The following is a 27,828-nucleotide window of genomic DNA, read 5'->3' as shown; positions in this document are numbered from 1 at the left end:
AGTCTCGTACTTAACGTGAGCAATCGAATTACACAACAATGAACAAAGCGTGCTCGTTATTTCTGAAGTTTTCTGGGCATCATTGATACACAGTATGTTTCTCGATGTCCAGCCAAGAGAGCGATATAGTTTACGGTGACAAACTCTAGAAATATTTTACGTGAGGGACATGATACTGATAATTATTTGTGAGGTATGACTTGATGTGCGAAAAGAAACTGAAATTATTTACAAAGGATTACAATTAGGCAATTTTTGAGGCCAGTTAAAAAAATGGTTCAAATGGCTCTAAGAACTGTGGGACTTAACATCTGAGATCATCAGTCCCCTTGACTTAGAACTACTTAAACCTAACTAACCTAAGGACATCACACACATCAATGCGTGAGGCAGGATTCGAACCTGCGACCGTAGCTGCAGTGCGGTTCCGGACTGAAGCGCATAGAGCCACTGAGCCACAGCGGCTGGCACCAGTTCAATGCAATAAGTTTATTGAGTAAGATTGTCGATCGATGAATTTGGTTATCACAACAGAAACTACAATAAAACTGCCCGAAATCATGAGAGATTTACAGATTAGTCGTGACAGAAAATTAGAAATTGCTCAGATATACTCTGATCTCAAAAACGTCGGAAGAAAGGAACTTCCGCTTGATTTATGACAGGCAAGTGACAAAGATCGATGAAACGTGGACCGTACATAGGACGAACTGCTACAGTGTTGTGTAGAAGGTAGCTGGATGTTTGTTGGTGCACGTGGGCCTACTGAAATTCATCTCCGTAACGCGTACCACACGTACCAGATGCAGTTTCACTCACGAAGTGGTCAGGCCACTCCATTCAGCGAATAAGCTCTCGTTCCAAGACCTCGTCCACTTAGGTATTCCATACGGTCGCACTTTGTCATCCATACAAATCAAGTAAGGACGGCATACACAGTCGGAAAGATGAAAATGGAGAAGGCGCTCAGAGTAACAATAACGCTGAGCACTCAGTGTACTGTGTCAAAGATATGGAGGTTAATAACCCTATGCAGTATCATGTCTCCCCACAACGTAACACCAAGGCCACCACAAGGATCATTTTCGATTATGTTTGGGATGCCACCTCTCGTCATACGAGGATACATCCAGCAATGTCGAACAATACCGTTTTGATGGTCCGGATCTTATGGTGTAGGAAGGAATAACATTACATGTGCGTAATGTCGCCAGATCTTTTAATACCATACACTCAGCAGTCAGTGTTATTTCACACTAACTGTACTCCTTGCCAATGAGCGCCTCATCCGGGGTGCACTCCATCTTTACGAATGACATTGCGTGACTGCGTGGAACAGCGCAGGTGGCGTAGGTCTTGGAACAAGAGGATATTCGGCGAATGCCCTGGCCTACTCGTCCAACCACCCTCCCCTCCCTCCTTGGGAAGACGTACCGCAGCATATGCACATCAACGCACGACCATCCTACAGCCTCCAACTGCATTGCTAACGTGGCACTCACGCATCATGTGAAACTTACTTTTGTCCCTACGTTTTGCACTCTAGTGTAGTAAAAATGTAATAAACTAAACGCGAAAGTAGAGTCTTTGGTGGACTATACTCTTGTTTCTCTCCGTGTACTCAAACCATCCAATTATCTGCATTCTAAGATTGAAAAGCAGTGCTAATTTCTTGTCTGGTACCAGCGTTTATTGAGCAAGTAGGTAACTGGTTGTAAAGGAATTATAAAGGACTGTCCGTTGTCACAAATGCGGTAGCTACATCTTTACAAAAGATTATTATTATTTGAGTGAAAATTAAGCTACTAACGGATTACAAACTACATCCGTTTAATAACTGAGGAAGCAGCAGCATTTTACAAATAGTATCTCCCTGTTGTTTATGAGGTGGCATTTACCTGGAGTAGGCACAATGAGCGTGCTGATATTTAGTCATTAATATAGCACAGAGATTAATTTTGTGATAGTTAGCTCTCTTTTGGTAACGTATACAGTGACTTGTTTCGCCTTCCTGAAGACGCACGTTCCTAATAAGCTCCGCAGAACGTTATAAGTTAGTGGATGTGTCAGTACATGAAAATATGCTTTGAAGCACACTTCAAGTCTTACGTTATAGCCGGCCGTTGGTGGCCGAGCGGTTCTAGGCGCTTCAGTCTGTAACCGCGCGACCGCTGCTGTCGCAGGTTCGAATCCTGCCTCGGGCATGGATGTGTGTGATGTCCTTAGGTTAGTTAGGTTCAAGTAGTTCTGAGTTCTAGGGGACTGATGACCTGAGATGTTTAGTCCCATAGTGCCCAGAGCCATTTTGAACTTACGTTATATGTCTGCTCCTGTGTTCAGGAACGGGCCTCAAGTCGTTACACATTGTTAGCTGATAATGACTGTTCGCACATGCAGATGAACGCGGTGGATCCACAGGCCTATTCAGAATTAGGTTTGATGAGACTGAATAACAATCAGCCTTAAAATTTCTTAAAGTTTAGTTGATAACAGTTGCTCCAAACCGACAATGGCCCTTGTTCATAGTTAAATACGAGACAAGTTTTATCGGAGCGGAAGACATGCTGACCTACTACCCTCTTAAATAAGAGCCTACGACAGACACAATTAAACAGATATATTACTTCGTAAGATACCTATAAATAAGCTTACATAAAAGCTCACACATTTAGTAAAAGAAAGCAATGATATGATAAGCGAAACTATGCTTAATGTAAAACTTCGGTGATTAAGGAAATGGCAGACAGCATTTTCAATTACGAAAAACCACCCAAAAGCAACCGTGGATCATAGATGAATGTGGAGATCGAAGATGAAAATGAGCACGATGAGGAGAGATTCTTTCGGTGATTGTGTCACTGTGTGATGGGTGGGAGCTGTAGGTCTGTTCCGTTTGGAGGCTGACTGTACTAACTGCAAAATACGACTGTTGCCTGCAGAACCTCAAGTCAGATCGACTAATCGTCCAGACACCTGTGATACGTTTAGCAGCCCACCTAAGTGTGTTCAACGTCATGACACAAATGGGACTTAACATCTGAGGTCATCAATCCCCTGGACTTAAAACTACTCAACTAACCTAAGGACACCACACTCATCGATGTCCGAAGCTGGATTCGAACCTGCGACCGTAGCAGCAACTCGGTTCCGGACTGAAGCGCATAGAACCGCTCGGCCACAGCCGCTGGCAGCTTCATGGCACGTTAAATCCACCAGGCACTGCCATAAGGGTACTCAACCATTTGAGACCGTTACAGCTCAGTGCAGTCAGATGTTATCCATTACTACTCTTTCAATCCTTGTTATCAATAGCACCTAACTCAACTTTAGAATAAAAAAGAATTTACTTTGAGCCCTTCCTTTTTAAAATCATAAAACCTAAGTTATATTTACATCGTGTAGATATTTAATTAAATAGTGGACAATCGCGCCAGTGAGACAACTAGTATGGCTTATTTAGAACAATTTATAGAATGATTAATGATTCTCAAGAGATTGCTTATGTTACCAAACATTCTATGGGAAAGAAGGATAACTTAGTACATCGTAGATGAACAGATGGGTCTTGAAAATAACCATTTTAACCGAATTGTGATTTTCTGAATGTGCTTGGACATCCACCGTGTCTAACGAAGCTTATCTTAGTATGATACACAGATCACTTGTTTATCGGCATTTCAAAAGCAACGTCCCGTGCATTTATCCGACGAGTCACCCACATGAAATCCTACATGGTCGAAATCAAGGCACTATTGTTGATAACGCCCTCTTGTATGGGAAATGGCATGTCTTTTGTGTTTACACATCCAGCCTCATAACAATGACATCACTAGAATATTTTCGACAGTGCGGGACAGTGCTCTCAGCAAACCTCGTTTATCCTGTGATAAATCTGTAACCATACTACTATTCTGTATGAAGTAAGAGAAAATATTGGTTAACCGCTCTTTGTGCTCATTGGTAGAAATCCATCATACAACAAACTACAGAAACAACTCAACAGAAATGAGAAAACTGCTTCGAAGCCACGACCTCCGCTTGCGCAACTGGGGATACCACCAAGCCATCTCTCAGCTCACACATTCAGCCACTGGGATTACATACAACGCCGCTACAGCGAGGGCAGCATTCCCAATTGGGCATACCTTACACAAAAACGTATGAATGTATGTATTTATGAATGTATGTTCCACATCTCCTCCTAACTCACTGGATCTATTTCACCAACTCTTGCCATACAATTCATTTACAACCTGGCAAGAAACACTGTGGCAGTGACAATCAACTAACTCCCATAGGGGTGAGTGTGTGGTGAGGAAAACCGTTGCTTGATTACACAGAGCCCCGCCTGTGAACTCGTCCCGCATGATGGCTGTGCTTGACACATTATGTCTCAAACCCTGCGGGTGCAATGTCTATAAATCACTTGCTGCAGAAAGTGCCTTTGACAAGTCATTCGATTTGTCGAATCCATGTATTTAGCGTGAACACCCAGATAATGTTTCACTTTTAGGGGTGAGGGGGTTCAAATGACTCTGAGCACTTCGGGACTTAACTTCGGAGGTCATCAGTCCCCTACTACTTAGAACTACTTAATCCTAACTAACCGAAGGACATCACACACATCCATGCCCGTGGCAGGATTCGAACCTGCGACCTAGCAGCGGCGCAATTCCGGACTGAAGCGCCTACAACCGATCGGCCACAGCGGCCGGTTGTTTCATGGCACGGTAAGTCCACCAGGCATTGCTATAATGGTACTCAATGATTTTGAGACCGTTACCGTCTAATCAGATGTTATCAATTACTACCCTTTCATTCATTGTCATCATTAGCACCTAACTAGTATTAAACAGATAGTCCACACAACCTCAGCGAGAGTTCATAGCTGTACAAAAACTGTTCTACGAAGACATGTGACATTTTATAACTATATCGATGCAAAACACACAGGTTGAATAAACGAGGCGTGGGGTGACAATGAAATCTATGGAATGTAGCTGAATGACATTCATTCATATGATGTGAACAGTGATGTTCTCCACAGAGGAACTAAGGGAAGAAAACTAACATTAATCCAAATTCTGGCAGTTAATAAACACCAGTCGAAGAATGCTGACCAAGTCCTTAATGACGAAACACAGTTTCATTATTTGCCCATACTAAAGTAGCAGGAGAAAGTCATAACTTCTCTCGCCATTAGGTAATAATCTTGATATAACTATTCCACAACCACATTCTATACCTTTCTTTCTATTCCCCTTCCCCCTTTTTCAGCTTTTTCCTTAAATGTACGAATTTTTCAGTATAAAACAGGACTGAGTGCCATCTCTCACTTGTACAACATACACTCCTGGAAATGGAAAAAAGAACACATTGATGCCGGTGTGTCAGACCCACCATACTTGCTCCAGACACTGCGAGAGGGCTGTACAAGCAATGATCACACGCACGGCACAGCGGACACACCAGGAACCGCGGTGTTGGCCGTCGAATGGCGCTAGCTGCGCAGCATTTGTGCACCGCCGCCGTCAGTGTCAGCCAGTTTGCCGTGGCATACGGAGCTCCATTGCAGTCTTTAACACTGGTAGCATGCCACGACAGCGTGGACGTGAACCGTATGTGCAGTTGACGGACATTGAGCGAGGGCGTATAGTGGGCATGCAGGAGGCCGGGTGGACGTACCGCCGAATTGCTCAACACGTGGGGCGTGAGGTCTCCACAGTACATCGATGTTGTCGCCAGTGGTCGGCGGAAGGTGCACGTGCCCGTCGACCTGGGACCGGACCGCAGCGACGCACGCATGCACGCAAAGACCGTAGGATCCTACGCAGTGCCGTAGTGGACCGCACCGCCACTTTCCAGCAAATTAGGGACACTGTTGCTCCTGGGGTATCGGCGAGGACCATTCGCAACCGTCTCCATGAAGCTGGGCTACGGTCCCGCACACCGTTAGGCCGTCTTCCGCTCACGCCCCAACATCGTGCAGCCCGCCTCCAGTGGTGTCGCGACAGGCGTGAATGGAGGGACGAATGGAGACGAGTCGTCTTCAGCGATGAGAGTTGCTTCTGCCTTGGTGCCAATGATGGTCGTATGCGTGTTTGGCGCCGTGCAGGTGAGCGCCACAATCAGGACTGCATACGACCGAGGCACACAGGGCCAACACCCGGCATCATGGTGTGGGGAGCGATCTCCTACACTGGCCGTTCACCTCTGGTGATCGTCGAGGAGACATTGAATAGTGCACGGTACATTCAAACCGTCATCGAACCCATCGTTCTACCATTCCTAGACCGGCAAGGGAACTTGCTGTTCCAACAGGACAATGCACATCCGCATGTATCCCGTGCCACCCAACGTGCTCTAGAAGGTGTAAGTCAACTACCCTGGCCAGCAAGATCTCCGGATCTGTCCTCCATTGAGCATGTTTGGGATTGGATGAAGCGTCGTCTCACGCGGTCTGCACGTCCAGCACGAACGCTGGTCCAACTGAGGCGCCAGGTGGAAATGGCATGGCAAGCTGTTCCACAGGACTACATCCAGCATCTCTACGATCGTCTCCATGGGAGAAAAGCAGCCTGCATTGCTGCGAAAGGTGGATATACACTGTACTAGTGCCGACATTGTGCATGCTCTGTTGCCTGTGTGTATGTGCCTGTGGTTCTGTCAGTGTGATCATGTGATGTATATGACCCCTGGAGTGTGTCAATATAGTTTCCCCTTCCTGGGACAATGAATTCACGGTGTTCTTATTTCAATTTCCAGGAGTGTATTTGGCTTATACATTCATATTGCTACAATATTTGAATAAACTGTAATACGAAATTTATTTATTCTGAGTCTGTTTGTGTGTTTCAATATGCTTGCAATTTATATCGATATTGTCATAAAATATGAGATATCGTTGTACAGTAATCTCTGTACTGCTATGAACCTCACTGTCGTGGTGTGGACTATGTGTTTAGTATTAAGTTTTCTGACAATGTGCTAAGAAGCTGAAAGTCAGTTCATAAGGAGCTATTACGTTATTACTCTATTGGAATATTAATACTTTGTATTCAATTTCTTAATAATGACAACATTAATAATAAAAGTAATCAGAGTAATATGGGTAAAAATTGCAGTATAGGCCCTACAGCAGTGTAGCTGCTGTTAAATAACTACTGTTGTCCTGTCTGTTCGGGTGTTGTATGAGGTAAACAGTGAAGCAATTTCTGGTCTCTTGCACGAACGACCTACAAATGAGACAAGACTTTTTCATGAGATACTAAAGGCTATGTGGTTTATACGTTTCAGTATTATTGTAATAGATACATGGTACAAAGTATGTGTGTATTAAATGGATTGTGTGGCGAAGACGCTGTTCATATACTCGTTTCACAAGCTGCAAGTCACGCAACATTGTGCCATGTGTTAGTGACAGTATTTAGGAGAAAGCATATAATTAATGATAACATATGTAATCTGTATTACAGACGTACGAAACAGCAGTAATACTAATGATGTTTGGAAAATAGCTTAATTTCTTGACGGAAGTACATTCGAATATTTTAAATTTTATCCGTCACAAAGCTATATTTTACCTCTCAATGCAAAAATTATCACTAAAATAAGAAGAACTGCACTAGCCTGTCCTAAGTTATGAAAGGGCCATATGACCGTTAGATACCTGGTGTCTCATATCTGTCCTCGCACTAGACATAGGACGCAAGCACTCCTTAGTAAATTGAAATTTCTGTGATTTTTTGGTCTTGATTGTGATTTCGTTGATCATCATTTGTTGGTTAAATCTCGCCACTGCTAGGGTCCTTTGTTGGCTAAATGTCGCCATTGATAGAGTGTAGAGGGGGCATTGTTGACTTTGCTTGCAAACTCTAAGCACTTTGACCGATAACCTGACTGGAGGCATGTTCTGTGAACTATCAAAGGCGTTTGACTGTGTGAATCACAGAATTCTTTTAAGTAAATTAAAATATTATGGCGTCACTGGTAGTGCTGCAAAGTTGTTTCAGTCATATCTTGCTAATAGAAAATAAAACGAGACTTCAGCAGTAGGCAATCAGACATTATCTGACTGGGAAGGAATTACATGTGGTGTTCCCCAAGTTTGCATACTGGGTCAACTACTGTTTTTTGTGTATATTAATAACCTGTTAAATTACCAGTTGCCAAGTTTGTCTTATTTGCAGATGATACAAACATTGCAATAAATAGTAAATCAAATATAAATTTAGAAAGGGCAGCTAATCAAATTTTTATTGACATTAATAAGTATTCATAGCCAATTCACTATCATTAAACTTTAATAAGATCCGCTGTGTACAGTTCAGAACTTCCAAGAGATTTCCTTCTGTTGTGATGACATGAAAATAGGAGAAGTTGAGAGTGTGAAATTCTTGGAATTACAACTTGATAATAAATTCAGTTGGGAGCAACATACTAACAGACTGCTAAAGCGCCTAAACAAGTCTGTATTTGCAATGCTTCTGATGTCAGACATAGGAGATATAAATATAAAAAACTGGCATATTTTAATTATTTTCACTCCACTATGTCATATGGTATCATATTTTGGGGTAACTCCATAAACAGAGAAAAAATTTTTAGAGTACAGAAGCGTATAGTAAGAGGACTGAGTCGTGTAAATCCAAGAACATCATGTCGAAATCTGTTCAAAGTATTGGGCATATTAACCACAGCTTCTCAGTATATATTTTCCTTAGTGAAGTTTGTTTTAAATAATACATCCCTTTTTCCAACTAACTGCTTAATACCCGGTATCGATTCTAGGAATAAGAACATTATACATAAAGATTTAAAATCAGTTACTCTTGCCCAGAAAGGAGTCCAGTATTCAGCAACGCATATTTTAAAAAAGTTACCAGCAACCATCTACATCTACATGATTACTCTGCATTTCACATTTAAGTGCTTGGCAGAGGGTTCATCGAACCACAATCATACTGTCTTCCTACCATTCCTCTCCCGAACAGCGCGCGGGAAATCGAACACCTAAACCTTTCTGTTAGAGCTCTGATTTCTCTTATTTTATTTTGATGATCATTCCTACCTATGTAGGTTGGGCTCAACAAAATATTTTTGCATTCAGAAGAGAAAGTTGGTGACTGAAATTTCGTAAATAGATCTCGCCGCGACGGGAAACGTCTTTGCTTTAATGACTTCCCCAACCCGCGTATCATATCTGCCACACACTCTCCCCTAATACGTGATAATACAAAACGAGCTGCCCTTTTTTGCACCCTTTCGATGTCCTCCGTCAATCCCACCTGGTAAGGATCCCACACCGCGCAGCAATATTCTAACAGAGGACGAACGAGTGTAGAGTAATCTGTCTCTTTGGTGGACTTGTTGCATTTTCTAAGAGTTTACTTTCAGACAAGGTACAATTTTGACATAATTTAAAAGAATTTTTGGTGGCCAGCTCCTTTCTGTGCCATCCATGAGTTTCTCAACAAGTGCAGTAGAATATTTTAATTAAAATTTATTATACTAGACAATACTTGGTTGTAAAAGCCAACCAACTACCTACTATATGAATGATGGATGTGTGGAAAGCAGATGTAAGTCTTAAGTCTGTAAACAGTGGAAGTTTAATTTTAAATCTTGTACATAATCTGACTGTTCTTAACTGGGGATTACTGAAATGAATAATTTACTTTGATTTTTGACAATACTCGGTTGTAATAGCCAAGAAACTAGCAAATGTCTGAATGGTGGATTTAATGAAAGTTGATGTAAGTATTAAACCTGTAAATATTAGAAGTTTAGATTTAATTCATGTACATAATTTTACTGTTTATTGACTGAGGATCATTAAAATTAATGAAACTCAAGTTTTTCTAATTACATTTTTGTAATGTGCTTATCTGACATGTTCCGCACCCAGGAGGATTCTGCCTTTTCTGGGTCTATGGAATGAATAATTGATCTAATCTAATTTAGATCTGATCTGGCTCCCTCGCAGGTGCGGTCGTGGAGCAGCACGCGCCCTACTGGGAGCAGCCCTTCTCGCAGCCCTACTTCGACAACAACACGCGCCGCGAGACGACGACCACGGTGGGCCAGAGCGCCTACCTGCACTGCCGCGTGCGCAACCTGGGAGACCGCGCCGTCTCGTGGATCCGCAAGCGCGACCTGCACATCCTCACCGTCGGCATCCTGACCTACACCAACGACCAGCGCTTCCAGTCGCTGCACGCCGACGGCTCCGACGAGTGGACGCTCAAGGTCGGCTCGCCGCAGCTGCGCGACTCGGGCACCTACGAGTGCCAGGTCAGCACCGAGCCCAAGATCAGCCAGGCCTTCAAGCTCAACGTCGTCGGTGAGTGTCTGCACCGCCTCTGGCTCTGCTCCCGTTCCTCAGTCTCTCTCTTATCTTGTACACGTCCAGCGCAGGCTACCCGTCTCACTGCAATGTACCAGGTGGTCAAAAAGTCAGTATCTCTTCTGTTACCCAAGGATTTCTTCTAGCTCTCATATTTTTACCTACTTGATCTTCTGCTGCCTTCACTGTTTCATTCTCGAAAGCTATCCATCTTCTTCTGAGGTATTTCTTTCCCCCATTCCTGTCAATTGTTCAATTATACTCTCCCTGAAACTCTGTATAGCCCCTGGTTCTTTCAGTTTATCGGGGTCCCATCACCTTAAATTCCCACCATTTTGCATTTTCTACATCTACATCAACATCCATAATCCGCAAGTCACCTGACGGTGTGTGGCGGAGGGTACCCTGGGTACCTCTATCGGTTCTCCCTTCTATTCCAGTCTCGTATTGTTCGTGGAAAGAAGGATTGTCGGTATGCTTCTGTGTGGGCTCTAATATCTCTTATTTTATCATCGTGGTCTCTTCACGAGATATACGTAGGAGGGAGCAATATACTGCTTGACTCTTCGGTGAAGGTGTGTTCTCAAAACTTTAACAAAAGCCTGTACCTAGCTACTGAGCGTCTCTCCTGCAGAGTCTTCCACTGGAGTTTATCTATCATCTCTGTAACGCTTTCGCGATTACTAAATGATCCTGTAACGAAGCGCGCTGATCTCCATTGGATCTTCTCTATCTCTTCTATCGACCCTATCTGGTACGGATCCCACACTGGTGAGTAGTATTCAAGCAGTGGGCGAACAAGCGTACTGTAACCTATTTCCTTTGTTTTAGGATTGCATTTCCTTAGGTTTTTTCCAATGAATCTCAGTCTGGCATCTGCTTTACCGACGATCAACTTTATATCATCATTCCACTTTAAATCACTCCTAATGTGTACTCCCAGATAATTTATGGGATTAACTACTTCCAGTTGCTGACCTGCTATATTGTAGCTAAACGATAAGGGATCTTCCTTTCTATGTATTCGCAGCACATTACACTTGTCTACATTGAGATTCAATTGCCATTCCCCGCACCATGCGCCAATTCGCTGCAGATCCTCCTGCATTTCAGTACAATTTTCCATTGTTACAACTAGTGTCCGTGTAATGCCTGGAGCAGTTTCTACAAATTTTGGAACAAGTATTAATTTCTGTTTCGAAGGATTTACTGTACCGGTAAAACATTCCTGGGGTGAGGTTGGGTTTTAAACAGCCTGACATGCTGTCCTTGCCCTCCCCCTTAACCCATCTCACTCCTAAAAGTAACACATCTTCAGGGCGCTCACTAGTGACCCCAGTCACGCTAAATACGTTGATTCGACATATCTAGTGACTTGTCAAAGGCACATTCTGCAGTTTAGTGATACAACCTCTCGATACACCACAGCATCATCTGCAAAAAGCCTCAGTGAACTTCTGATGTCATCCACCACGTCATTTATGTATATTGTGAATAGCAACGGTCCTATGACACTCCCCTGCGGCACACCTGAAATCACTCTTACTTCGGAAGACTTCTCTCCATTGAGAATGACATGCTGCGTTCTGTAATCTAGGAACTCCTCAATCCAATCACACAATTGGTCTGATAGTCCATGTGCTCTTACTTTGTTCATTAAACGACTGAGGGGGACTGTATCGAACGCCTTTAGCCTTTAGTTTTAATCTACAGTTCATAACTAATAGATCGTGGTCAGAGTCCACATCTGCCCCTTACAATTTAAAATCTGCTTCCTAAATCTCTGTCTTACCATTATGTAACCTATCTAAAACTTTCAAGTATTCCAGGGTTCTTCCAATTATACAGCCTTCTTTCATGATTCGTGAACCGAATGTTAGCCATGATTAAGTTATGCTCTGTGGAAAATTCAACCAGGCTTCTTCCTCTTGCATTTCTTAGCCCCAACATTTCAGCCATTCTCAAGGTGTGTCACTTACCACGTTTTTTGAAGTACTTTACATCCATATTCACCTACTACGTTTACTTCTCTTCCTTTTCCTACTGTTGAATTCCAGTCACACAAGACTATTAAATTTTCGTCTCTCTTCACAACCTGAATTATTTCTATTATTTCATCATAAATTTCTTCAATTTCAATTTCTAAGTAGCTTACCCGCTCTCCTATTTTTTTATTCACTGTTAAACCAATCCTGCATTCCCCCTATTTGATTTTGTATTTATAACCCTGTATTTACCTGCCCAAGAGCCTTGTTCTTCCTGCCACCGAACTTCACTAATTCCCACTATATTTAACCTATCCACTTCCCTTTTTAAATTTTCTAACCTATCTGCCCGATATAAGGGATCTGACATTCCACGCTCCAGTCCAGTTTCTCCTGATAGCGACCTCCTCTTGAGTAGTCCCCACCCAGAGATCCGAATGGGGGATTATTTCACCTCTGGAATATTTTATCCAAGAGTGCGCCATCGTCATTTACTAATACAGTAAAGCTGCATGCCCTCGGGAAAAATTACGGCTGTAGTTTCCTCTTGGTTACAGCCATTCGCAGTACCAGCACAGCAAGGCCGTTTTGGTTATTGTTACAAGGCCACATCAGTCAATCATCCAGACTGTTGCCCCTGCAACTACTGAAAAGGCTGCTGCCCCTCTTCAGGAACCACACGTAGGTCTGGCCTCTCAACAGATACCCCTCCGTTGTGGTTGCACCTACAGTACGGCTATCTGTATCGTTGAGGCAAGGACCATGGTTAATGGGGAGTGGGGGGTGGGGTTGCTTAAAAGTATAGAAATTGTATGATACTGGAGACACTGCAAATTTAGTAAAACATTTCAAATCACATGTTTACTGTTTTGAAACACATAACATAAGCGAGGTGCTTTCAATTCATTGCGATTAATGAGCAAAGTGTCCAAATAAATCCTAAAGCGAACTACTTTGCGTTAACCTTATGTTAGGCAAACTTATATAAAGCTGACAAGTATGAAAGTATATAAAAAGACAGTCAAAACGTTACCGACCTATGGAAACTGTTTTACGCAACCAGCATAACTCAATTGTATGTAGCAGGGGAAAAGGAGGGAACCAGAGGAAAAACGCTGGTGTCAGAGCACAGTGGAAGTAAAAATACAGATTATTTGAAACATTACAAAGGCTTGGGGGAAGATCAGGACCCTCATAGACTTGCGAACCTTAACTCGCCGATATGGGAATACCAATTTTGGAACGAAATTTTAAAGAAGGCTATATAGGTCAAAATTAAATTAGACCTCTAGAATTTTTGAGCTTCCGAGGTATGGGGACAACAATAGTAGTGCGAGCCAAAGACAGACGGTTAACTAAGTGAGAAGACAGTGGCAGTGGACCGGCAGTAAATCAGTTGGAGGAAAAGGGGATCATGGGTGAGAGACACACATCCTTGGAATGACATTGCGACGGGTCAGGCTCTTATCGCGCAGTTTCCTTTCCCTGAAAGAAAATCCACCTACCTCGTTTCTTAGGTAGTTGCTGCACTCGCCTCTCCTGATAGCAGCTACTGGAAAAATTGCAGAAAAGCAGTGTTGAAGAAACTGCAATTTAATAGCCGCTCACCGGAGGCCGCGATACATGTTTGCTGAAATACAATCTATGAGCAATCTTCCTAAATAAATTGAGTTATTGGAATGGTAGTAATTGTTTACTCAAACGAGAACGCGAAGTTGGTAATTCTATTTAAGCTCTTTATTGTCTTCAAGCCTGATCATCAGCCCGCTAATCTACGTTTGAAGAAAGTTCAGTTCACAATTCTATCCACACTCAAACCCCGCCAGAATTAGCTTTCAAAGTTACGGAATTTACTTAACTGCAACACAGACGATTTTCTAACATACACGTTTGCAGTCGATGTTCAATAATAGTTCGTTTTTTAACGTTAATGCTCGCCATAAGCACTTAGTAAAAGTTTACGAAGTACCGCCACGCTTTTAATTATTAAAGTTACTCGCGTCTTTCGCGGAACGAAAAGTCACAACTCGCTCAAACTCACACTACGCGTTACTGGACTCTTCCAGTCTCAAATCGCACAGTACCGAACCGATGAAGCCGTTTTATGACTTCATTTTACACATTATTCGCGAGGACACATCAAGCATGTCTCTTCTCGATCACAGTTCCTTCGCGACCCTCATCCACTCGCGACTCACTCTCCTAGTCTGCTAACCGTCCTCGCATCTCATTGGCTCACACATCACACAGCCAATCAGAATTAACTCTTTGGGTGCGCCTCGCGCCAAAATCTAGCACGCACCAGTCATGACTTCTGAATCATTTACGTCATGATTTCTTGTTACACAAAATTTACTGTATAATTTAACAAACCGAAAGGAAAACTAGACTTTACTTTATTTCCAGAAATTATTTAAATACTCGCGAACGTTCTGGCTGCTTGTACAATACCATACACTCTTGGACATCCGACATTCACTAAGATGGGGAACCACTGGCGACTCTGTTCCCACGGTTACATCGTCTGAACACTTGCGAGTTCCAACCTAGATTTTATACACTTGCAAAGAATGGCGAATGTCCCTCTTTCATTCACTCAGGCACACTCATTCACTCTCACCTACTCATATAAAATAACTGTTCACAAAAATTCAAAACATTTATGGTTTTAACAAAGTTATAGGTGAATTTCTAAAAGTAAAATTCTCAAAATAAATACAAAAGCACGGAAGGTGATTTTGTTTCATAGTTGGATGGTCACTGAAGGTGATCTATACATAATGGTATTTATTTAGACTCGAAAATTGTAGAAATTTGCGTTTTCTGTAAGATTTTTCTAATTTCCAAAATATGCAGGTTTCAAAGCTCAAATTTGGATGACTTATTTTTATTCATAACAGAAACTAGTATATTAACTTTTAATTTCCTCAGGTTCCTCAGTTAGAAGTTATTAAAGATGAAAGTTCCACGTTATACACGCGGCTAGTTAGCGCACAGGTCTTACATTCTCACGGTACAGACATGCCATATGGTCGTGACGTCAGACGAACGGACACCGGTAATCTGCCCGCTACAGCACATATGCTAATCTGATGGCTACTTTACAGTCTGTCTACATTTCACAGTAAATATTTGATAGAAAACTGTGCGCTCGCACTAGTTGCGACGCCACACACCTCCTGAGGAAACTAAATTTTTTCATTCATGACAAACTTTTAGTTTTCTAAAAAAATTTCTATTAAAGATTTACTCAAACAGCTATTTAACATTTATAGTTCCTGTACATCAATCATCCACTTATACCTAGGGCTGACGACCTACAAAACATCTTATATCTAAACATGCACTTTTATCATCATTGAAAAAAAATTTTTCAGATTACAAAATTCTATTTACAAATTCCTGAAAGAGAAAACAAACCTAAATACTATCTTGATGTACGTCACACGCACACTAACACTACTATCGCTATGGTGAGCGTCACTTTTTTACCACTTACACTTAAGATTTTGATAGCACTCGTAGTTCGACCGGGTCCTGCTTGGGAGGTCCATTTCAAGTCTCGTGCTACCACCTCTGTTTACTTCGGCGCACCTGAAACATCAGCTGGCCTCAGTTCCCTTTCTAACTGCTACGTCTTAACCTACAGCAGCGATAAATGGCGCTATCTGCTTGACTCTAAAGTCTCATATTTTTGATAAAATTTACTTTACAGTATGTACAATTTTCAAATTTTTTTTTATTTTTTTATTTTTATTTTTTTTTTTTTTTAAGTGAAAAGTGAATTGACTTTCCTAATGCAGTACCGAAGTGGCACATTTACTCTTTAATTACTTCTTCATCTCATAATCAAACAAGTTATGGTTACATAAGAAATACTAAGAAAAACAATTCCTACAAATAGTTCACAAATACATAATAAATCTCCGCCAGCACTGGTGACTCTTCAGTTCATGTACAATACACAACAATATAAAATATACACAAAATTATCCATATTACAATTCTGTCTCCAGGCAATCTCCTGTAGTCCTGTATCATAAATTAAACACTGAAAAATACATATTTACTTATTCATTTATCAACACTACAATCCTTATACTAATCTCTACGACAAACTTGGGGAGCTTTGTGTGTCTCTGGTCAAAAATGGAATCGATGTCATGGGTACTTTCCTCATCTCACATATCTGGAGTTACTTCAATTTCTTGTCAACATCAGGTTTTCTCTAGTCACATTCGGGTTTAATTTACAACTCTCATACTCATACTTCACACACTCAGGTTAGTATTTGTTAAAGCGTTTCCTACTAATCTGCGAAACCTCGTTACCCATACTTTCTAACATACATCCACCTCCTGAGTTACCAACGTCGCCTCAGCTCTGTTTACATTCGTAGCCTCACTTCCTTTTGTTTACAAACATCTCCTCTGTTTACCAACAAACGCCACCTCTGGTTACCAACATTAAGCTTTTTATTTACTCACCTTCGTAGCCTCACTTTTTCCTAATATCGAGCTAGCCAAACACTATGCTCATTCTTTCTCCTTTTCTCACATATTTCTCTTCATTTGACAGTCAGTCCTGCTGCACTGTCCCTTTAACTTAACTTCCTTTACCCCTTTGACAGTCAACCTTGTTGCACTGTACCTTTACTCATTTTACCACTAAATCACCTCCTGAGGCTCTGACTTCATTGAACAGACAGTTTTGCTGTACTGCTCCATTTCCTTTCCTAAACATTAGCTTAATGCTACTTCTTAACATATCGTTCTGTTACTTAACAAACAGCTTCAATGTTCGTCACCATATTTTCTGAGGCTCTTACATTTCTTAGTTATTTTACCTTTCTAAGGGCATTACTCACACCTTAGGCCAAACATTTACTTTACTGAGACTTATTACTTATCTGAGGTATCTTAATCCTTTTTGATTTTCTCTTACACTCATTCCTTACGCTTAACCTATACTGCACTGAGGTTCTTTCCTACTCATTACTTAAACACTTTATCACTTAAAAACTACGATAGAGAAGAAGGAAAGACGATAGAATTTTAGTTCTGAATGAAAGAAGAGGTAGGTTGACAATACGGAAGAGAAAGTGGAAGAAATATTGTCAAACGACTCGAGACCTAGTCCTCGTCACGCACTTAGCTCTGCAAAGAGTGCAAAGCTCTCTGAGGTAACTACTCACTCCTGGCCACGTCTCTCTTTTGAACATATCTTTTCAAATCCACAATGTTCCTAAGCCCTAACACCTTATGTGATTTCACAAACTCCAGTCTATAAGCATTTGGGTGAGGCTTCTCTACGATTCTAAATGGGCCCACGTACTCATCGGTAAACTTCTTTGTTTCTGACGTAAGTTTCTTAGATCTTTCCCTAGTTTTCACTAGCACTAGATCCCCTACCTGAAAACTAGTGGGATCAGCTCTTGCGTCATGCCTTCTCTTTCTTTCCAGGGCCTTCTTTCTTATATTAATACGTGCCAGTCTCTCCTTCTCTTCGATGGCTATGTCTGTGAGATTTGGAAACTCGACCAGGTCGAATAAAATATTATTCGGCCTAATGTCACACATTAGCTCTACTGGTGCATATCCTGTGGCTTCATGCTTCAGATGCTTTATTATTTCTTCGAAGTATTCAATATAATTGGCCCAAGCGGAGTGTTTTTTATGACAATATGTTCTACACAATCTGTTTAACTCCTTCATAATTCGCTCACACATGTTCCCTTGAGGAAAGTACGCGGAGATTTTTATGTGATCGATACCTCTCTGTTGTAAACATTCACTAAATTTCTTAGAGATAAACTGGGGCCCATTGTCTGACAATATTGCCTTTGGCACTCCTATCTTCCCAAAATAGTCCTTCTCCAACTTATTCACTAATACTTTAGAGTTGGCTTTCTTAATTGGGTAAAATTTTACGTACTTAGTAAACCCATCCACCATCACAAACACATATTCACATCCCCCTCTAGACACTGGTAGTGGACCAAATAAATCTACAGCTACTAAATCCAGCCGATTTTGTGGTTCTACTGAATACATCTGTCCTTGGATAGTTCTATTGTTGGCCCTAACTTTCTGGCAACGATCACAGGATTCTAATCGCTGTTGCACCCTTCTCCACATATTATCAAAAATTACCACTTCACTTAACTTAGCTATACATTTACGAGCGCCATAATGCCCATACTTACAATGTACGTAGTCTATAAGTGCATCTACATGTTGCTCCGGAAAACATATTTTCCAATTCTCCTCACTGTCTTTCCTGCGCCTAAATAAGACATCTTTATGTACTTTATAGTAGACCAGTAATTTTGGGTAGTCTGGATGACCTAATCTACTCTTTACTAATTTAATGTTGTCATCCTGGTTCTGTTCCCTCCGTAGGTTCTTACAAATGCGCTTAATTAAGCCATCGTCCTGGAGCTGCATGATGGCCAACATTACTTTATTATTATCGGTATTTCTTAAAGATTTCCCTTCTTGTCCTGTATCTTTCACACTTCTTGATAAGGCGTCCGCCACGATGTTCTCGGAACCCTTAATGTATATCATCTTATAATTAAATTGCTGTAAATACAGGGACCACCTTCTTAATCTAGCATGTTTTAGCTGACATGAGTCTAAATATGTAAGGGCACTATGGTCTGTGTAGATCCAAATTTCATGTCCTAAAAGGTACTTTTCAAATTTTTGCAGGCCGAAAATAACAGCTAATGCTTCAAGTTCAGATATACTATAATTTTTCTCGGATTGTTGCAATGACCTGCTCGCAAAGGCTATGGTCTTGTGGACTTCCTCTTCTCCTTCTTTTTCCAACTGAAATAGTTCAACTCCTAACCCGTAACCACAAGCATCAGATCCCAGACAAAATGGTTTCGAAAAATCGGGATGGTTCAAAATCTTACTATTAATAAGAGCTTCTTTCAATTCTTCAAAAGCCTTCTGACACTCAGAAGTCCATTTATAAACTACATTTTTCTTTAAGAGTTCTCGCAGGCACGGTGCATTGAATAATTGTCCAGACACAAATTTTCTATAAAACCCAAACAAACCAAACATCCCCTTTAATGCTTTACGTGTTGTAGGTGCAGCATAATCCCTTATTGCTCTAATCTTTTCTGGATCCGGCATGATACCATCGCCACTCACTATGTGCCCCAAGAATTTAATTTCTTTCTTCACAAATTCAGTTTTGTCTAGCTTCAATTTCATACCCCCCAATTTTATGGCCCTCAATACTTCATCCAATAACATACAGTGTTCCTCCCACGTTGGTGTCGATATCAAAACGTCGTCTACATACACTGTAATTCTTCTTAGTAGATGGTCCCCTAATACCTGCGACATAGCTCTTACAAAGGCACATACACTTATATTTAAACCAAACGGCACCACCTTATACTGATAACATCTACCTTCGAATAAGAATGCCGTGTACTTTCTTGATTCCTTTGCTAACGGTAGGTTCCAATATCCACAGGTCACATCCATGGATGTAAAGAACTTAGCACCTTTAAACTTTTGTAGCAGTTCTTCAATATTCTCCGGACGGTCACTCTCAGGTAGTACTATTTTGTTTAATGCTCGAGCATCCAACACTAGTCTAATTGAGCCATCCTTCTTAGGAACTATGACTAGCGGGTTATTGTACACACTAACAGCCCTTTCAATAATTCCCCACTCTAACATATTTTGAATTAAGTCACGTACTGCCTCCTTATGTACTTCTGGGATTGCAAATGGTTTTTTGAAGAAATGAGCGTCTTTCTGCACTGTCAAAAAACACTCATAATCCTTTACTAGCCCTGGTTGATCTGAGAAAACCTCGGCATGTTTGACTAGTATTTGTCTTAAATCGTTTTTCCTTGCTTCATCAATATCAATTAATTCTAGTAATTTCTCCTCGATCCTATTTCTGACACTCACAAGCTCAGACGGATCCTCTACTTTTTTGCCACCGTACTCATTATAGCCCTCCAAGAATTTCTCTGTTTTACAAATACATATAGGAAAATCATTCTGCTCAGGATCCTCACATAGCTGCTTACCGATGAAAGGTATAGTAATTAGTTTACCCTTAATTTTTACCATAACATCATTGGTAGAAAAATTCACCCATCCTTCATATTTATTCAAAAAGTCAGCCCCCACCAATATGTCTACACTCAGTCCATTTATAACTAAGAAGTTCTGTCTTATTTCTACTTCCTTAAATGCTATGGGTAGAAACACTTCCTGTTTTACTGTCTTCTTAGTCTTACCGGTTGCTACTACAATGTTCAAGCCACTTACTGGCATCTTAACAATCTGTTTACTGTTAGGGAGTTCATTTACCAAGTTCTGGGATACTGCACAGACTTCCGATCCAGTATCTATCAAACATTTAACTGGTTCATTTAATACTCTTAGCTCTACTATCGGTTGCCCTAAGTACTCTTTATTTATTTTGGGTTCTGCTTCCTCCAATAAATCTTGCACAATTTCTCTCCTTTCGAAGCCTGTCTTTTGGGTGGCAATCACATTCACACTTACAGGGTTTATTTCATGCTTATTATCACCCTCAATTCTAGTGGCAGCTCCTATTAGCCTATCCACTATTGCTAAGTCAAAACATTTTTCCAATGTTTCCCCCTCTTTCTCATTAACCTCCTTTTCTACGACCCTATCCAAGGCGTCGTCATTAACCTCTATCTCCTCCTCTAATCTATCCTCTTCTTCGTAACTATCTACAACATCAATTATCTTATCAAGCACAGTCACAACCCTGCCATTATTACTGTTCTCACCCCTATCCGACAGCTCTTCATTAGTTTTACTGTGCATAATGTCTTTCTGATTATTACCCTTATAACTAGTACTTAGTTCTTCAATAAGTGGCTTCTTATGATTATTCTTACAGTTAATTGGTTCATTAACCTCCACTTGACTTAAAGCTACTATCTCTGTCTGTTTTACGTTATCCTCCCTAAATTTTGTAGCAACAACATTTATGTTAGGTGGTCGTTCAGGCTGCTTTCTTATGAATGGTTTTGCCAGCGGATTTAACTTTAAACGCTGTTGCCTACGATCGCCAGCACACTCGTAGACAATTAATGGTTTTCCGAGCGCGGTGCGTCATCACTATGCCTCCAGCTGACCGCCTCACCTCCTGACATCTGTCGGCCGCTGTCATACTGCTCGCGTTCATTGAACCTGTTAACATATGTTCTTCCTCTACCACGTGAACTGCCACGGTATCCGCCGCCTCTCTGAACACCCATCCTATTAATGTTTACATCCGCGCGATTGTCATTCTGCCTAGCAGGCGGGCGATGCTCCCTCCTCATGTTTTCTTCTTCTTTTTGGACGGATTCAACCCTTTCTAAATACTGTACGAACTTGTCAATGTTATCTCGGGGCGCAGATATGATCTTAGTTTTCCAGTTCCACGGTAGCTTATTTTCTACCCCTAATATGATCTGTTCTGTTTCTAACTTATTACTAAGGTAGGACAGAGTTGTTACCCACCTTTGAACAAATCGTTTGATGCCCTCTCTCTTGGGGTCATACTTCTCTCCCGACCAGAACCGATTAAGAACATCCATCTGCTTTCTCTTTCCCCAGTATTCCTCAAAGAACGCTAATTTAAATTCTGACAATTTCGCGTATTTTTCAGAGGCTAAATTCCCCCATACTCTGGCCTCTCCCATCAAATTTGAAGTGATAAAGCCTATCTTTTGTTTATCGCTCCATACTTTCGGCAAAACGTCTTCAAAATCGTTCCAAAATTCTCTGGGGTGCATGTTCTTACTTGGGTCAAATTTTAAAAACTGTCTGTGGGTAACATACGCAACCTCGGTAGATTCAATTATTCCACTGGAAATTATACTACCACTATGGTTAGAAACACACTGTTCTACTTTGGTTAGTCTGCATTCATGCCCACAAAGTTGCTCATTCACACTTTCACTGAAATGGCTTATGTGAGTCTCTAAATTATTGACCTTATTTACAACTTGCTCTCCAAGTTTCTCACACCGAATTTTGGTATCATTTACTTTACATTCTAAGGCGGCATGATTAATTTCATTGGAATTCTCTACCACTTTTATGTGCTCACATACTTTATCTAATTCTGCATCAACATGGGATTTAAATTGCTGTTGATCCTCAGTAACCTGTTCGATTCGTGTCGTCAATTCACTTTGCACTTGAACAATATTTTCTGTACATTCTAGTTTAACCTGCTGTATTTCAACATTTACTTTACTACTGAGCACTGCTAAATCTTGCTTCCAACAGTCTCTGAGATCGGATATTTTGGAATCTAAATCAGCGCCCATTTTAGTCATCTCATTACTTAAATCAGATCCTAATTTAGACATTTTTGAATCCATTTTACTTGACATATTAGTTTCCATTTGTGACATATTAGTTTCCAATTTTGATATACTGGAATCCATCTTACTTGACATATTGGAATCCAACACGTTCATCTTAGTTAATAGATTCATCAGCATACTGGCGACATTATCCTTCGCCCCCTCATTTGCTGATACAATGTCCCTATTAACATTAACTACCGGCATGGGTAACTGTAACTCACTGGGCACTGACATATTTGGATCTGACTCCAAACTATAATTAACATAGGATGAATCAGTCAAACTACTACTGAAATTGGGTTGAGACACGTCTAAACTAAAATTCATGGGGTCATTTTCCCCTGTCTCCATCCCACTATCACAACTTAGTTCCGCCTTTTTGTCACTTGGTTGAAACTCAGCCATTTTTCTCAGTTTGACTCCACAAACATACAAAGTTTTCAAAAGCACTGTACTTAACTTTGTGCTTCGGCGTGCTGCGTTGCTGCTAGATGAAACTGCGGGTCCGTTCACCATACACTGCAATGCTGTACCAGTTTCCGGGCCCCCGCTCGAATCAGCGCTGCCAACTGCCACTGCTGTCGTCGCCTCTGCGTAGTCTCCGTAGCTCGTCGTCTGCCAGACGCCGTCGTAGACTGCTATTCCAATCGGCGCGTAGTCACCGAAAAATTCTTCCGTTCCGTACAACACATTACAGTTCACGGACACTTTCACTGTCCTTCCTATTCACGTGGCGATATCAATTTGTACGCTACACAGTTCCTACACATAGCGAGCACTTCTGTATTGTCCGGTAATTGTCACTACTGCTTTTTTTGAAATTCACTGGAATTTACTATTTTTATTTCCCGGCCGATGCACCACTTGCGACGGGTCAGGCTCTTATCGCGCAGTTTCCTTTCCCTGAAAGAAAATCCACCTACCTCGTTTCTTAGGTAGTTGCTGCACTCGCCTCTCCTGATAGCAGCTACTGGAAAAATTGCAGAAAAGCAGTGTTGAAGAAACTGCAATTTAATAGCCGCTCACCGGAGGCCGCGATACATGTTTGCTGAAATACAATCTATGAGCAATCTTCCTAAATAAATTGAGTTATTGGAATGGTAGTAATTGTTTACTCAAACGAGAACGCGAAGTTGGTAATTCTATTTAAGCTCTTTATTGTCTTCAAGCCTGATCATCAGCCCGCTAATCTACGTTTGAAGAAAGTTCAGTTCACAATTCTATCCACACTCAAACCCCGCCAGAATTAGCTTTCAAAGTTACGGAATTTACTTAACTGCAACACAGACGATTTTCTAACATACACGTTTGCAGTCGATGTTCAATAATAGTTCGTTTTTTAACGTTAATGCTCGCCATAAGCACTTAGTAAAAGTTTACGAAGTACCGCCACGCTTTTAATTATTAAAGTTACTCGCGTCTTTCGCGGAACGAAAAGTCACAACTCGCTCAAACTCACACTACGCGTTACTGGACTCTTCCAGTCTCAAATCGCACAGTACCGAACCGATGAAGCCGTTTTATGACTTCATTTTACACATTATTCGCGAGGACACATCAAGCATGTCTCTTCTCGATCACAGTTCCTTCGCGACCCTCATCCACTCGCGACTCACTCTCCTAGTCTGCTAACCGTCCTCGCATCTCATTGGCTCACACATCACACAGCCAATCAGAATTAACTCTTTGGGTGCGCCTCGCGCCAAAATCTAGCACGCACCAGTCATGACTTCTGAATCATTTACGTCATGATTTCTTGTTACACAAAATTTACTGTATAATTTAACAAACCGAAAGGAAAACTAGACTTTACTTTATTTCCAGAAATTATTTAAATACTCGCGAACGTTCTGGCTGCTTGTACAATACCATACACTCTTGGACATCCGACATTCACTAAGATGGGGAACCACTGGCGACTCTGTTCCCACGGTTACATCGTCTGAACACTTGCGAGTTCCAACCTAGATTTTATACACTTGCAAAGAATGGCGAATGTCCCTCTTTCATTCACTCAGGCACACTCATTCACTCTCACGTACTCATATAAAATAACTGTTCACAAAAATTCAAAACATTTATGGTTTTAACAAAGTTATAGGTGAATTTCTAAAAGTAAAATTCTCAAAATAAATACAAAAGCACGGAAGGTGATTTTGTTTCATAGTTGGATGGTCACTGAAGGTGATCTATACATAATGGTATTTATTTAGACTCGAAAATTGTAGAAATTTGCGTTTTCTGTAAGATTTTTCTAATTTCCAAAATATGCAGGTTTCAAAGCTCAAATTTGGATGACTTATTTTTATTCATAACAGAAACTAGTATATTAACTTTTAATTTCCTCAGGTTCCTCAGTTAGAAGTTATTAAAGATGAAAGTTCCACGTTATACACGCGGCTAGTTAGCGCACAGGTCTTACATTCTCACGGTACAGACATGCCATATGGTCGTGACGTCAGACGAACGGACACCGGTAATCTGCCCGCTACAGCACATATGCTAATCTGATGGCTACTTTACAGTCTGTCTACATTTCACAGTAAATATTTGATAGAAAACTGTGCGCTCGCACTAGTTGCGACGCCACAACATGGAGTTTTATTAGAATCAAAAAAAATACAATAGTTCAAAAAATGTCCGACAGATGGCACTTCATTTGATCAGAATAGCAATAATTAGCATAACAGTGTAAGACAAAGCAAAGATGATGTTCTTTACTGGAAATTCTCAATATGTCCACCATCATTCCTCAATAATGTTGTGAATAATGTTGTGAACAGCACTGTAAAGCATGTCCGGCATTGGCGTCGGATGTAGTCCTTCAGCATCCCTAGAGATGTCGGTCGATCACAATACACTTCCGACTTCAGGTATCCGAAAAGCCAATAATCGCACGGACTGAGGTCTGGGGACTTGGGAGGCCAAGCATGAAAATAGTGGCGGCTGAGCACACGATTATCACTAAACGACACGCGCAAGAGGTCTTTCACGCGTATAGCAATATGGGGTGGAGCACCATCCTGCATAAACATCGAACGTTTCAGCAGGTGTTTATCAGCAGGGCTGGGGATGATGCAATGCTGTAACATATCGGCGTACCTCTCACCCGTCACGGTAGCAGTTTTTCTGTCCAGCGTTATCTGTTCGACATTTTGTGAATTTCTTTGTTTATTCTAATAAAGCCCCATGTCATTCCAAGCATGTGTGTCTAATTTTAACTCTCTATCTAAGTTATTCTGTGATTTATTTTCAAATTTATACTGACTTTTTGATCACCCTCAACATCTGCCAGCGGAGAATTGCTCTTGTGGGACCACAAAATAAAGACGTATATGTTCCACTTCGGAAGATTCTGACAGAAATTTACGGAACCAGCTGTCTCAACCTCAATCCGCCATTCTTACCAATAATTTTGGCATTTGAACATATTAGCTCTCTTTCAACAAATAGCATTTCACTTCCTTCAATCCATCTATAATAAAATCTTACCTACATCCGTTATTTTGATATTTTTTATTAGTCGAAAAATTTCCACTTTCCAGTCACGTCATCATCAGGCTTGCCTCATGAATGACACCAAGTACCACTCGTTCATGCGTAACACAAGGTACCAGCACTCGTATCTGAATCTGCTATCGAATCCCACTGGTATTGGTGCCATATCTTATACACTCACGAGTTGCACTTGGTGTCATTGATAGGGCAAGACTGAAGATGACGCCAATATATTGTCTAAACTGGTTACCTAATAAAACATCACTATAATTGCTGTAGGTATAGTACACTACAAGCCATTAAAATTGACACACCAAGAAGAAATGCAGATAAATAAGTATTCATTGCACAAATATATTATACTAGACCTGACACGTGACTACATTTTTACGCAATTTGGGTGCATAGATCCTGAGAAGTCAGTACCCAGAACAACCACCTCTGGCCGTAATAACGGCCTTGATACGCCTGGGCATAGAGTCAAACAGAGATTGGATGGTGTGTACAGGTATAGCTGCCCATACAGCTTCAGCACGATACCACATTTCATCAAGAGTAGTGACTGGCGTATTGTGACGAGCCAATTGCTTGGCCACCATTGACCAGACCTTTTCAATTGGTGAGAGATCTGGAGAATGTGCTGTCCAGGGCAACAGCCGAACATTTCCGGTATCCAGAAAGGCCCGTACAGGACCAGCAACATGCGGTCGTGCATTCTCCTACTGAAATGTAGGGTTTCGCAGGGATCGAATGAAGTGTAGAGCCACGGGTTGTAACACATAAGAAATGTGACGTGCACTGTTCAAAGTGCCGTCAATGCGTACAAGAGGTGACTGAGACGTGTAACCAATGGCACCCCATACCATCGCGCCGTCTGATACCCCACTATAACGATGACGAATACACTCTTCCAATGTGCGTTCACCGTGATGTGGCCAAACACGGATGCGACCATCATGATTCTGTAAAGAGAACCTGGATTCACCCGAAAAAAATACGTTATGCCATTCGTGCACCGAGGTTCATCGTTGAGCACACCATCGCAGGCCTTCCTATCTGTGATGCAGCGTCAGGGGTAAGCGCAGCCACGGTCTCCGAGCTGATAGTCCATGCTGCTGCAAACTACGTCGAACTGTTCTTGCTGATGGTTGTTGTGTTGCAAACGTCCCCATCTGTTGACTGAAGGACCGAGACGTACGATAAACCGCAATCGCGGTGGCTACAGTCCGACCTTTATCAAAGTCGAAAACAGGATGGTAGGCATTTCTCCTCCTTCCACGAGGCATCACACCAACGTTTCACCAGGGAACGCCGGTCAACTGCTGTTTGTGTATGAGAAATCGGTTGGAAACGTTCCTCATGTCAGCGCTTTGTAAGTGTTGCCATCGGCGCCAACCTGGTGTGAATTCTCTGAAAAGCTAATCATTTGCATATCACAGCATCTCCTTCCTGTCGGTTAAATTTCGCGTCTGTAGCACGTCATCTTCGTGATGTACCAATTTCAATGGCTAGTAGTGTATTATTACATTTCATCGAGCAGACACTGTCCCACTCTCCTGAACCCAGGATGGAGTTACATTTTATTTCCTTTTACGCAGTCTCTGTTTGTAGTTACTACA

At 41.4% G+C, this 27,828-nt stretch overlaps 1 protein-coding gene across 1 annotated transcript in view; it reads left to right on the top strand.

The window, feature by feature from the left end:
* Nucleotides 1-27,828, top strand: part of LOC126282474 (limbic system-associated membrane protein-like) — a gene marked incomplete at its 5' end in the record, with an annotated part of 867,777 nt that overhangs the window by 707,019 nt on the left and 132,930 nt on the right. The window contains one exon of the mRNA XM_049982131.1: nucleotides 9,986-10,342. Within this exon, the coding sequence (XP_049838088.1) occupies nucleotides 9,986-10,342 (357 nt within the window). The remainder of the gene's footprint in view (nucleotides 1-9,985; nucleotides 10,343-27,828) is intronic.

The sequence above is a fragment of the Schistocerca gregaria genome, chromosome 7 (assembly GCF_023897955.1).
Source record: "Schistocerca gregaria isolate iqSchGreg1 chromosome 7, iqSchGreg1.2, whole genome shotgun sequence".
NCBI classification, from domain to species: Eukaryota; Metazoa; Arthropoda; class Insecta; order Orthoptera; family Acrididae; genus Schistocerca; species Schistocerca gregaria.
Note: the sequence above shows the minus strand (reverse complement) of the source record. Positions and strands in the feature narration are given on the sequence as shown.